General features: G+C 41.8%; 1 protein-coding gene across 1 annotated transcript in view; it reads left to right on the top strand.

Moving 5' to 3' along the window:
- Positions 1 to 13563, top strand: part of shisa9a (shisa family member 9a) — a 57433-nt gene extending 43870 nt beyond the window's left edge. The window contains exon 4 of the mRNA XM_085415885.1: positions 9554 to 13563. Coding sequence (XP_085272011.1) covers positions 9554 to 10392 — 839 coding nt within the window. The 3' untranslated portion in view covers positions 10393 to 13563. The remainder of the gene's footprint in view (positions 1 to 9553) is intronic.
- Positions 13564 to 14505: the final 942 nt, after the last annotated feature.

Genomic DNA, 14505 nt, shown 5'->3' with positions numbered 1-14505 from the left:
GGAAAACCTAGGCTCCTATAAGTGACTTTTTTTGTAGTATAGTTTACTGAATGCTTTTTGAGCCCCTGAAACACAAACTCAAATAGCACCAGGTGGTTTTTTTTACTCTGGGAAGGCTCTAAACAACAGCAAGCACACTGCACACATAATTGACAGTGGTTTTTTCACTGCATCGCTAACCTGGATGTGGTGTAAGACATAAACGGCTTATACATAAATATTTTTCTCCTGCTTACTGGGGATTTATTTAATGGGAAATTTACACCATAGCTACGCCGCAACCTCAAATTTCTTTTGAAATCGTATGCCGTGCACCTCCCTAGAAATGTAACTACACTTCAGGTCAGTCCGCAACTACTGTGACTGATCAGTTCAGTGTTGTTAATGCCTTCTGTGCATATCCAGCAACTTTTTCGCCACTGTTTTTGAATTTATCAGTGACAGAATAACAATCGGCACCTTAGTATAAGGAATAATAATCATAGCATCAATGTAGGGACTGAAAAATCTCAGCAAATTCCTGGATTTAGAATTCCAAAGCTATTACAATGGACAAGAGGAAATGTAGCCTATAGATTTACCAGTTTAAGCAAACGTATTATACAAAAATATCACATAAAAACAGTGGCTCACATCCTTAGTGGTGTTGTGCAAAAAAATCCATGTTTAGCACAACACCACCAATGATGTGAGCCACTCACACAGGTACAGTAATGTCATAGGCTCTGCAAAAGTTTAGAACTTAAAGGGGAATAAATATAGTCATCTTCTATTCCACGTGTTCCTTGTTGGACTCTACAAGATGGGAACATCCTCACAGTTTAAGTTCCCAGTTCAAAATAATCCTTATTTACCTTTTAGAGGGCTTCGGGCAGCCTCCCCATTGTCTAAAATCAGTTTCCCTCCCCCTCACTTTAAGATGACCTTCTCCTGATGCTGGCCGTGTTTAATATCAGCATTTTATATTTTAAATGACAGTGGATACACTTTCACGCATGCAACCAAATCCAGTGAGTCAGCGGCTGTAGCAGCTGATCTAAAGTTGCCTCATCACCATACGTTCTTTGGCAGTCACATTGCTATTTCATAATCTGAATTCATTCGAGGCCGACACGCAAGTGCTTCCAGCGAGCGTTTGTCAGCTTGTTTATGCTAGACAGGTACTCTGCCTTCACTAGATTCAGAATTCAGCCCACTCACGACAGATACAATCTACAAATGTCTGTATAAACAGCTACGGGATGCTATTTGTCTGCATTCGCTCCCTTTTATTTGAAAAATGACCGGATAGATCGTGTTTTGTTCTTTTTTTTGAAAAGCCTATCTGTCCAGCATGTCCAGCAGCACAAAGTAAAACTGATTGTGATGACAAATGCATCCTGTATTGTCAGTGGTATTCCCTACACTACTGTGGCCCTGACTCATCTCCAGACATGTTACAGTAATAGATTATCCTGCTTGTTTGTGCTGAGTAATACTTTGTGCCCCTGAAGCAAGAAGAAGACGTGTCATTATTATGGTAGCAGTATATGTAACTGCCAGCGAAATTGACAACTGAGAAAGACTTGAATGAGCAATGAATACCAAGCGGTAAATGAACGCATCATTTTTAAGCTTAAAGGATTACACCAATAAAAGCACAGGAGTGAAAATAGTGGTTAATACTGTCATGCCTGAGTCCTGAACTTGGCAACTTTTTTGTTTGATGGTCTATTTTTATAATTCCCAGAGAAGTGGCCGAATATAGACATCAGAGAATGCCTAGATATTTTCAGCACAGCCACAGTTGTGTTTGATTGCAGGAAATTGTTCAGTTATCTAAAACGCCAGCAGAAAACATCTTGGTGTCAGTCTGCGAGAATCCAACCATTCTTTCTTAACTCAAAATTTCGTGCCAATATTCAACGAGGAATAAAAATTCATCAGACAAGCCAATTTCCCCTGAACACATCCGTGCACTGCAACCGCAAACTGTGCTGCAGTTTGAGTGCAGCATACAAACCCACTGTTTCTCAAAAAGTTTTTTCCTTCGTCTTACTGCACACAAACCCAACAGATGGATGCAACACATGCTCTGGGGATTGTGCGCGGCATTGTGGGAAATGAACGAAATCTCTATCTGTTGGGAAAACAGATGAGGCAGGTACAAGAGAATTCTAGCAGTGTTATGGAAATTTATGCTATAAGAATACAAACTAAAAAAACTGGTTTTAAAACTGTTTCCTTGGAAATGTTAAAAATAAATGTAAAAAAAAAAAAAAAGCGGCCTAAAGACATTCAGCCTGCATCTATATCCTGTAAGTCCAACATTAAGAGATGACCAATACCCAAGCATTTGTATTGTGAATAGTAAATTTTATTTTGTTTTCTCCATTAAGAATTATTCCTACCAGAGAGGCTGGTCTGACTCGTTCAGAGCCTGCTGATCTACTTGAATCTTTAGGGAATGGTCTGCAAAAGAGAAAATATCCAGTGAGCAGCAGTTCTCTGGGCTTGTTGATGCTAGAAGTCAGAGGAGAAAGGCCAGACTGCTTTGAGCTGATAGCAAGTGTCTGTTGGTGTCACTGTGCTTTGATACCCATTGTTTCCAACTGTGCAAGAATGGTTTGCTGAACAAAGCAAGCTTTCGCTGTAGTCATTTACCGTGTGACCAATATAGCCTCACCACGTTCAACCAGCGCATATAGTATATGTAAAGCCCAAGAGCAGGTGCACAAATTGTGGTCCATTTGCGAACCCTAGCTGTCAGTGCAGCATATATGCTTACTTTTTAAAAGGGGCCATTAGTCCATGGCGCTATAGTGCTGGGCTCACCTTAAATGAGTCATATGGATCTGCCCAGTTCTATCCCCACTAGCCGCAGGGTGGGCTATAGAGGTCTAGTACTATGTGGATCAGGCATCGATCAGGGGCAGAGGCCTTGCCCGTTTAATCCCCAGCTGCCAGAACTGGTAGACAAAAGTGGTTCTGATGGGGGGAGTTTCTACAAAAATGTAGCATTTTATGAATCTATTGCAAGTCCAAATCAATTTATGATTCATTTAATACACATCCAGTTGGCAAATCTAATAAAGGTCTTGCATGGTCTCTACCTTAAAATATAAAGCGCCTTCAGGCAACTGCTGTTTTGATTTGACATTAAAAATAAATAACGCCAAAATATAAATAAAACTGAATTGAATTAAACAGAGGATACACAATATAAGTTACTTTGTCTATCCTCTGCCGCTTTGCCGCTGTAACTACAAATCTACAGCCATTTCACATCTGCAAGCTGCTTTGTAACCCACCTTCATCCTAGCCCCCATATTCATGCTGTTCCTGATGTAATCAATGCGATACTTGTTGTTATTCCTGCTCGTTTCGGCCGGAGTGTCTTAATATTCCTGTCTTCTGCAGCTTTTTGTGGTAACACAGAAATCTTGTCACATATAAACTATTACAGATGTCAAAATTAATAAATAAATCATTTTACAAACTGAAAGGTCCTGATGACGTTTTTTAAAAGTCTTTTTTAAAAAGTATTAAAACTATATGTGCTACATGTTCAGTAAAGGTTCTGGGTTTAAACCTCTCATCAGCCAGGTTTTCTGTGTGGAAGTTGCATGTTTACCCTATTTGTGCAGGGGTCCAAATCCTCATGCTTCCTTCCAAATTCCAAAGACATACATATTAGGTTGACTGGTTACTCTGAACTGAGTGCGGGGTGACTATGACCATGAATGGTTGCCTTTTTAGTCCTATTAAGGACTTGGAAACCTGTCCAGGGTGGAGATGGGTGGCTGTAGTTGAGGAGGTAGAGCAGGTCGTCCACTAATCGGAAGAGCGGTGCTTCAATCTGCTCCAGTCCGCATGGTGAAGTATACTTGCGCAAAATACTGAACCCCAAGTTGGGATGTGAATGCTAGACAGAAACCACTGCATGAATTTGTGTGAATGTTGTATGCATTATATAAGAACCAGTCCACATTAGCCCATTCACTATATCCCATTCCAGTATATCACGGCAGAGAACTTTAACTACAAACAGAAAAGGTTGACACAAACATCAGCGTTCAGTGTCAAACTTGTTGTAGAAGATAGGAGGCAGTTACGCGGTGTTTTATAAGAAACACAATGCAGAACTCAGCAGGATTCTCTGGCTTTTTATCTTTAATGAAAGCACGGATCTGGGTGCATTTTGGATTTGACAGAATTAGCTTTGCAAAATGAAATGTCATCACCCAAAGGCTAATACGACTCCAGCACTAATAAACAAGACTGGCCAACCAGCACACACTGGCACGCTTTACAAAACTTCCAGCCAGCTCTGTTCAGCCAAAGGAAATAACTCTGCCCACAGTTAGTCGTAATGACATCCGCCAGCAGTTGGGGATCATTTTTTTTCTTTTTTTCTTGGAACAGAAGCAGTTGTTTTCCTGTGATTGAGAGATGATACACTGCTTTACTATACTGTAACTTTTTTTGATTTGAAAGTTGGGGTATGTAATCCTTTTTTATTGTTGGCATGTACAAGAAAACTTCACACTTTTCCTGTTTAGGTTTCCAACTATAACTTCATTGATTTTATGATCTCTATGGTGAATTGTTTTTCTAAGGAAGTATTAACTCTCAGCAAGTTGACTTTTTTAATGTACTGACACGGTCTGAAAGCAGTGACAGCCTGTGGGCCATAAAATCAATATGAAAAGCTGTGCAGCATGGCTCTCAAATTGTCTGGAGGTAACATAAAGTTTCATCATTTAAGTTAATGTGATAAAATGTACAAAACTACTCATGAGGTTCATTAACAATAAGCACTTTTATTTTATTTGGGTTTTTACAAGCCTCTTTACTTTTCTTCACTCACACCCTCCTCCAGTACCTTTCTGTAGCCGTCGTACTCGTCCCTCCCACCGCTCCCATTTTCCCATGAACTCCGTTTTCTTCTTTATATCAGTCCCTTTATCAGCCATCTCCTGCCCTCTGCATTTTTATCTCATCTTTGCTTTTTGCTTCTTTTGTCTTTCTTTCCCATTATCTCTTCTTCACCCTGACTCCACCCCACCCTCAATTCATCAAGCTCCATATCGCTCCTTAAAGAACCATTGGGCTGTTAATCTTGATCCTCCTTTACAGGGGCTCATATTTGATTCCATTTCTATAATTGAACGGAGGTCTCTTCCCTTCAGGCTCATGGTTGACTGACAGTTTTCCATTTTCCAAGTGGTATTCAAAGATTCACCTATGAAATGATTGGAAACCTGTACACACAGGCACCCAGGATTCCAGGAGGCAAAATGCCATTACCTTGAGTTCAGTGATGGGAAATTGACACACAAGCTATGAAAAATGCATGTGAGGGGGAATAACAGAGACAAAAAGAAAATGTGCAAGTGGCAATCTCGAAGGCTGAAACACAAAACGGCAGAAATGACAAACACTGTTTTTGCTAAAGTGGACACACAGCTGGCCCTAAAAGTAAATCAGTCAGCATAACCTTGATATTAAAATACACGGAGGTTAATCAATCTAATCTAAATCTGACCCCTTCAAACACCAAGATGGTGAGTGGTCCACAAACTAGTAAAGTGTAAAGTGAGCTTGTTAGTCCCCATAGGGAAATAGTTCCTCTGCATTTAACCCATTCACCCAGTGAAGCAGTGGGCAGCCACCAGTGCAGCGCCCGGGGAGCAGTGTGCAGGGACGGTACCTTGCTCAGGGGTACCTCAGGGTAGCCGTTCAGTGGAGTCGAATCCCCGACCTTCCGATCATTCCGATCATGGGGCCACCACGCTACCTACTGAGCTATCCTAGTTGCATCCAAGCTAGAGATAGGAAATAAATGTCAGCAAAAGAAATCTGAATAGCTAAATTATTCTCCTCTGATACATGTTCTGGTGTGCTCACTAACTGGAAATGGAACTAGGTCTTAAGCACTACTTTCCCAGCATCCCCCATAACAGCCTTTCCTCTTGTTCTTTAATTGCTTCTGCCATTTTAATGGCCGATGATCCAGTTGAGAAGGCCCTCACCTGTCAATCAATAGCCATCTCCACTGTCCCTCTGTGCATCTCTATAAGGTCACTTTATTGAGTTCTAACAGCAAACAAGGCAAAAAGCAACCAAGAACGATCCCTGGATGCAGGCCTGCAACTCAGCCTGAGTACAAATGACCAATTATGGCCCACTTCTATTGTACAAATGCTCTGCTGTAGTTAATGACTGTCCTACATCCAAGAAGATTCTCTTGTTCTTACATGCTGGCTAATAAGTCAATTTTCCAAATGCAGTAAGCACAGTAAATCCTAGGTAATTAGGGCTTGTTTTATTATTATCATTTTTTTTAGACTTGCACATAAGTGGACAGAAATCAACAGAACATCTAAAAGCATTAACATTTAGTTATTTGTCTTGTGTGTCTTTCTTTCTTTTGCCTTTTTGTCCATGCAAACGCGCAGCTACGTTAAGCGCTGATTTTGAAGCAGATTATACCCTCCTTTGTTTTTTCTTGTATTTTTTTAGCTGATTGTTGCAGCCGCACTCCACATGCACATTCATTTTAATGAGGACACTTGAGACACATCCATGTTGCAAGTGCCAGTTATATGCTAAGATGCCGGCTTTAATATACTGTGATGTAGAATACATTTAATAAGAACCTAATAATAATCATACAATTATGTTTTCATATAACAAATGAAATGACCACAGTAGATATTCAGTCTTACTCGAGTACTCAAGATATTAAAATGTCAACCGCCTAGCATCACTAAGGAAAAAGTCATTTGGCTTCTTTTGGATACCATGAATAAATCATGATCAAAATTTGATTGAAATCCATCCATTAGCTGCTGAGGTATTTCAGATTCCATAATCTCTCGGATTTTATAATGAGGCACACGTAATTTGCATCGCCAGCTTTAGTCATGCACTACAATTACCAACCCTTAGTCACTTTGGGAGATAGTACTGTTTTTCCGCGGCAGAGATAGTAGCTAATAGAAAGCACAGGTGTTGATTGCGTCTCAGTGATGCATGGAACACGGTGTTATTTTGAAGGAGAAAGCAGTCTAACACCATTGCACAGTTACAAAGAGTTTCTGGAGTGGGAAAAAAATAAACCTCACAGACAGAAAACTCCATTTAAACCCAGACTAATGGATGTTTTTTGTTTAGGATGGCAGCACTGTGACAGCAGGATCCACCCACTTATAGTGAATACTAAAAAAAGGTCTTCAAATTTGGGTAAACCATTGGAAATTTGAAAACGTTTTAGAGACTTCAAGAACTAATAATCCCCCCAGTAAATTGGCAGTAGACGACCTAATTGCCTAACAAAAAGCAGATTGATATACTGGTCTAAACCTAATAAGGTTTTTATGTTGCTGGCACTGTGGGACTTCACGAAGCAGTTCTCGGTTTTTCCCCCTGATGTATAATGTGTGCGAGTCTCTGCAGGACACTGCTTTTCTCATGCAGAGGCATGCTGAGCCCACGCTGCGTAGGCTCAGCATGTACGTACACGGCTGGATGCATGTACCATCGAGCTGACTACTGCCGGATTGATTCACCTGTCGCCTGAGCAAGTTTGATCCCCAGCGGCAGTCTCACAGCGACTCAGCTAGTGAGGCTGTGGTCTCCCACCACTCCCACCCTTACCTACAAACCCCCACGCCTGCGCTTGCTATCCGCTCGCAGGCCCGCGTTAGTTATTTCTCTTCAGCGTTTGCACAGCGATAAACTAGATTTATAGTTACAGCGGTAAAGCAAACTCACTGAGTGTGTTAACTTTATCTTCAAGGACGTAGCGGCAACAAGGGACTGAAGAGTAATGACTCAACTGTGAAAGTGAATCTGACAAAAAAAAAGGGTCACATTTCGCAGTGATAAGAGAGACTGTAGCTTGGTGACACTGACTGACAGAGAGAGGAATAAATGTGAGCCATTAACGCTGACTGCTCCAAGGCTGAAGAAACACACACGGATACACACACACAGATATAGAAGATGCAACAGATAGAGGAGTCTGTAAGTCAGGAAACAGACACATTCTATGTTTTGGTTGACTTTTTGTTCATACTTTTGACAAACAATTCAACAATTCTTCTATACAAAGTATAGAAGACATGTTCTCTGGAGGGAGAAATAATACTTCTGCGTCTGGCAAACCGATTGGTTGCCAGGAGAACTGCACCTCTCTGACTGCACTGTGATGATGATTTGCCTGAATTTGGAAAACACTCTGTCAACTTTACTGTTATGTTATGTTACGACATTAATGTGAAAAATGTATACTTTAAAATATAAAATTTGCATCTGGTAGTTCGTTTAAGCTAGCTTTGTAGCACTTACCTTTGCTTTAATGATGAATAATTTCATGTTCGTTACCTCCCACACAATAAGATTGTTTACCCATCAAGATCAAAAATACATGTAGCTGTCCATACTTTAAACGTCTTCATCCTGGCAGCAGTGGAAGGTGAGCAATTTTCTACAAGATACATAGATGTCACTGAACTGGAGCTTTGGCGAGACATCGCCATTTTTAGGGATTTAAATTAAGCTGTCGGAGCAAAATACGGATCACAAGTCACCAACATTCATAGTTTCTCTTCATATCTTTGCTTTTCCTCCATGGATAGATGATCCAACTAGTCTTGTAGTACACTTTTGTCTTGCAGTACCAGGGACTGTCTACTATTGTCCATCATGATGCTGTAATGTTTTGCTGGCCTGGTTAGTTAGTCGGTCACATGACTGAAAACTATGGATGGATTAAGAATGGATGTCTCTCAAGTTCATATGTGTGTACACACGTGTAAAGGCAGATAACCAAATACTTTTCAAAACATTTTTGACTTGTTTAAAAATACTGAATGCAAAAATAAATGTCTACAACTTAGGCATTCTCAAAAATCCACTAGTTGAGCGTGCACTGAGGTCTGATTGAAATCTTTCCTTAATCTTATGACATAACTGTAATAAACTTGCACCGAGTTAGAAAAAAATCACCCATGTCATGCCTAGTTATTAGCCTCACAACTTTCTCCCAAAATTTCTTCCTTCTTTCTCATGTTGAACTCCTTCCCACCATGCAAAAATTGGATGTTTTCTTGGCTTTAAAAGGGAGGAAGAGGCGAGCTGGAGGAGAGATTCTAGGCTTTTCTTTTGATTTCACTCCTCCAGTAGCAGCACGGGCTTCTAACTTGCAGGCGTTAGCAGTGGTCCTGACACTCTGCTTGGTCAGTTAGGTGAGGCTGACTAACAAAGTATAGGGGTTTGTTATATGACCTTCTTATACTGTGGGTGTTAAAACTGATGCAATATCTATATTTCTGCTTTCTGTCTGTGTGTGCTCATAGTGATGTGTTATCTTATGGCTGATCAGCAAACTGCTGAAAGTGTTATTTTTTGATTCATTCAATAAAAAAAATCTTCCATGGTGGCAAATGGCCAAATTTAAGAAAGTATATATCGTTTAATTCAAGATTTAAGCTCTGCTCTGTAGCAGTTTTTTGTGCCCACTTAGTGTTTCATTGCTTCTCTTACTCTTTCTCTTCTTCTCCTTTAGCTGCCAAGTACAACGGCGAACTGTACAACAAGCGTCGCCTGATGGTAGAGATGCCAGCAAAAGGACTTCCTCTGCAGCCCATGGGCAACTCCCGACCATCCATGGCGTCCATGGGCAACATGTCATCAGTGACTCCTCAGATGACCACCAACCCCATGGCTTCAAACCCTATGAGCGCCAACCCTATTAACCACGTCATGACCCCAATGACTTCAATGACACCCATGACCTCGCTCACCCCAATGACCTCCATGACTCCTATGACTTCTTTGGGTCCACTGACTCCAGAGCCAGTGGCCACTTATGTCACCGAGATGCCCAGCATCTCCTCTGTCTCAACCCTGCCGACAGAACGGCACATAGCCGCTGGAGGAGGAGGGGGACACAAGCCAAACGGCCAGAAACCCAAAGTCAGCCATGGTCACACTGCCCACAGCTCTCACAGCTCTCACACTCATCTTCACAGCCACAGTAGCAAGCCACCAGGACTAGGGGCTACCTCCCTGGCACACATGGCGGGGACCATGCCAGGTGGCACATCCCTGGGCATCTCCAGGGCTGCTGAGACTGTCATTGGCCACGGCTCAGCTACAATGGGCCGCCCACTGGCGTACAGTTCCAATACAATTGCGTCCTCACATGCGATGGGGCTGGGGCTGAAGGGCTGGGACGGGACTGAGACGGTGGGCCGGAGGAAGACCTACGGGCACAAGAGGCCTCAGTGTACCATCCTGGAACCGAACCAGCTCCACAGCACTAGAGGCCACAGCCACAGCCAACACTTCCTCCCCACACAGCCCTACTTTGTGACCAACAGCAAGACAGAGGTGACAGTGTGAGAGAGAAAGACAAGAAGAAATAAAAAGAGAGGAACAGGATGCATGTGGAGTGGTGACACGAGTAATCTCTGAGTGGAGATACAGTACCAGCTCTTGAGATGTTCAAACGTGCAGATCTTCACGTGTGTTTGTGTGTAGAAGTCGAGGGTCGTTGGTTTACTATGTCCGAGTGGTCCTTGTTTCACAAACAAAGTTCACGACGAAATCTCTCTAAAAGACCTTTGCTGTCAAAAGGACGGCCCCCGAGTAGGTGGCATCTGTAACCATACTAACAAAGAGCCTACAGAGCAGGGATGTCTTTACACTTGTGGTGATATTAGAATGTTGTCTCACAGCTAATATCTACTCCATAATGATACCGATATTGGAGAATTACAGTGCGACTGCTCTCAGATGGGAAACTGCTGATTTAAAAAAATGGATTGGTTTAACAAACCAAACCTGAGAAGCAATATAAGGGATCAGCTGTAGGCACTGAAGCATCACGGGTAATGAGAAATACAGCAATTACCCATAAACCTCGTGACAAGAGGTGTGCTCACCTGTCCAGCAAAGTACTGAAGGGTTTGGAAGAAAAAACACTTCCTCGTGATTCACACCCAAATCTCCCGAGGGCTTTCCAGCAGACACACACGATGAGGGCCCTGGGCTTTGGACTGCAGACATGAAGGCTTTGTACTGTGGCTTTTCACACGCACCTCCTTGAGCTGTGCGGCTGAAGGTCTCCCTTTTCCACAAGAAACTCCAGAACAGAGAGCGGATGCTGTGGCACTGGTTTTATTTTGTTCTGATCTCGTCTGCGTGATGACAGCTGACCCAGGGGAGGGACAGGGAGGCCGGGACGAAGCATCTGCATGATGAAAATGCACACATTCAGAAATACACGGACACGCAGAGTTACCACACAGTTGGGTTTTTAATTATTGATGCCAGTGAATTTAACTGGCATCAAAATTAAATAGGTTTGAAAATGCTCTTTTACGTGACACTTTTGACTTTTAGTAATGGCAGCTACATCAAAAAGACCAATGTAATCCATGCACACACAGGAAACATCTTTAAGTTTTCAAAAAACATTAAATTGCACATTTAAAAAACATTTTAGACAACATGCTATGTGGTATATGAGAAGACTGATGCCACCTCTACATGTCTCTGTGTTAAATTTAATGCTAGAGGCAGCAGATAATTAACCTAGCCTAAAAAATAAATAAATATATGGAATGAATGTTAGAAACAGGAGGGGGAACCATTAGCCCAGTTCTGTGCAATCGAACAATAATGAAATTGCCTTCAGGGACCTCAAAACATCACTAATTAAGATGTTACATCTACTTTATTTATTCTGGAAAAAAAGAAACCTAAGAGTAAAAAGGACATCCTGTGGTTTTAAGTGGGGGGGTATATGTCAGACTTCACATTAGGTTGCCAGGCAACAAACTGTTGAACTATTCCTCTAAAAGAATTAATAAATAGTGCAAAAAAAACCAAAAAAAAAACCCAACCGTGTTCTAATGTAGCCGTGGTGAGGATGATCACGCTGGAAGCAGACAAAATGACTAATTTAATTTAGACTTTGTGTGTGTGTTCCTTTTTTCTGAGTGTGCAAAGATGAGACATGCCCAGACATTTTTACAAAGTGGACCAAATGTAAGAGTTTAGACCTCTCATCGTGTTAGAGTTTACAGAGCTCTGGGATTTAAAAAGTCCTAAAACTGCCACAAAAAGAGCGCAAAGAACAAACACCTTGCTGTCGCCCGCGAGGCACTGCCACGAGAAGCTAGTCTCGATCAGATCACTAACTGTACTCAAGCTCCAGCTGAAAAAAAGAAACCCGGCACAACCAGCTGTAAGAATCTATCTGGGTTACATGACTCAAACATAAAAATAAATCCCCTTAAATCTGGCAAATAGGCCAAATCTTCTAAGGGATTCTCAAAGCCTATTTGCTTGTTTTTTTTTCATGTAAGATATATTAGCAGCAGCAGCCACTGTTATCATGTAAATCTTGTCTTCTAAAGTGCTTCATCCACCTCTATTAATTCAACGAATTAAGATGCTTTTTAAGTGATCAGACTGCACTAAAAATGAGAAGCATTTGGCAGAAGCGTAAACACAGTTGACAGCAGACAGCATCCCACTAACAAAGACAGATTGTGAGGGCATTTTTGGATAGAGAACAAGGAAGAAAAAAGCCGGGGGGTGTTTAAAGTAGGAAAACCTGAGAGGGAGAGGGCCACGTGACAATCTTGTGAGAGTAAAGGATATGAATATCAGCGTATACCTGAGACAGTTTTTTGCCGGCATCAGCTGCACTGCAAGTAGTTTGGGCACGTTATGGATGGAGGTGTAAAAGGAGAACCTAATACTGCAGTAATACTGCAGGTTCTAAGTCGGACACGAGAAGAAACACCTAGGCCAGCTGAGCGCATAGATAAGGGGCTCTGAGGGAATATTTTTCCCCTCATGCTGTGGAGCCCCGTGCTGCCTTCACGATCACGTGACTGTAACCCGAGGCCAGATTGAAGGCATGGAACAGGATTTAATAAGTCATCAGAGCATTAAAATGTGTCACCTACACACTTAACACACGCACACACACACACACGTGCGCACGCATGTCGCGAACACATTACAGGGTGGACTCTGCTTTCCTTGTGTTCCCACAGTGCCGAGCGGCAGGTGTCATCACAGCAGAGAGACCAAGAGTCGGTACTGTTACTGCGCCTGTTGTACATGAAAGACTGTGAAACTCCAGACCATGGCCCTTTGTAGCGATAACTGATATTATGCTTTTTATATATAAATATATATATATATATATATAAATTTACATAGCCTTTCTCTCTTAATCTATTTCTTTTCATCCTTTCCTCTTCTACACTTTTCCCCCTCCTCTTATCCTTTTCTCTGTCAGTCTAAGGAGAAAGACCTTCAGAGTAAATATGTGAGAGAAAACAAAAATGGGGCTGCGATGAATCTTTTCTGTAACAACAAAGTTCAGGCACAGTAAGACTGTGAGTCATAATAAGTTACCTTGATAGACGTGATTGGTTTCCCCGTGCACACTGCACACATTTCACTGTTCACAAAGTGTGTGTGTGTGTGTGTGTGTGTGTGTGTGTGTGTGTGTGTGTGTGTGTGTGTGTGTGTGTGTGTGTGTGTGTGTGTGTGTACATCCAACCCAGGCTGATGATTTTGTGATTATTGTCTTTGAAGGAGTCAAATTCAAACAAAGTCATATTTAAAAGGGATTCAAAGGAATACAAATACATATATTTGTGTTTGGTGATGCTATGCAGGATCCCCCCCTTATATGTTCCTGTTTCCTGGCAGATTGTGTTGTTTAGGACAGAGTTGAGAAACAGGTCAGTGTTCGCTGGACGTACATTATCAGACCCAATTGGCTTAATCCAGCAAGGCAGAAATGTGGAAATGTGAACCCTCCATGCAACCTCTTGCTGGCAAATCTTTGAAAGCTCATCCAGCTCTGCGAAAGCAGCCAGCGGAACAATTCGTAGGACGGTGGAAACAGTTGGCAAACAAAAAAGCAACCAACAAACCCCCCACCTCCCCCATTGCTCATTGTAACAGCCAAATAAACCTGATATAAAGGAGGGAATTTGTTTGAGCTGGCTGTGTCATGGTTGATAGGGTCAGGGCCACAGATGAGTGGGTTCAGGAGGCAGTCATGTCTGACATTCCTCATCAGACGAGTCAGCCAGACAAAAAAATGCCAGAGCAGAAGGACACAGGTAGTCTGCAGGCTTAAAAAAGAGTTCATTTATTAGTGCTTTTTTTTTTTTTACAGTCAGTACTGGCTTAACATACTGCAATAATCTATACGGTATTAAAACTGCTGCATAGGGAAAAGTAATTCAGTGCAAAGTGTGGAAGTTTTCATTAACTTGTGGGTTGATGGTGCTGACCAACAGAAAGCTGCACAGTACATCTTTTGCATGAGAGTTGTACTCTCATTTCAAATTCTAATCCTAATAGGAAATTGTACAAAGGTATTTCAAAGCAAAATATTTTACTCCCTTGCCAACTGCATTCGCTACATTTGTTTTAGACCTGCAAATTTTCGCTGGTCTTGATAGACGGCCATTGTTA

Source organism: Rhamphochromis longiceps, linkage group LG8, assembly GCF_057381845.1.
Source record: "Rhamphochromis longiceps isolate RC_006_pf linkage group LG8, R_longiceps_female_GT1.1, whole genome shotgun sequence".
Taxonomy (NCBI): domain Eukaryota; kingdom Metazoa; phylum Chordata; class Actinopteri; order Cichliformes; family Cichlidae; genus Rhamphochromis; species Rhamphochromis longiceps.
Note: the sequence above shows the minus strand (reverse complement) of the source record. Positions and strands in the feature narration are given on the sequence as shown.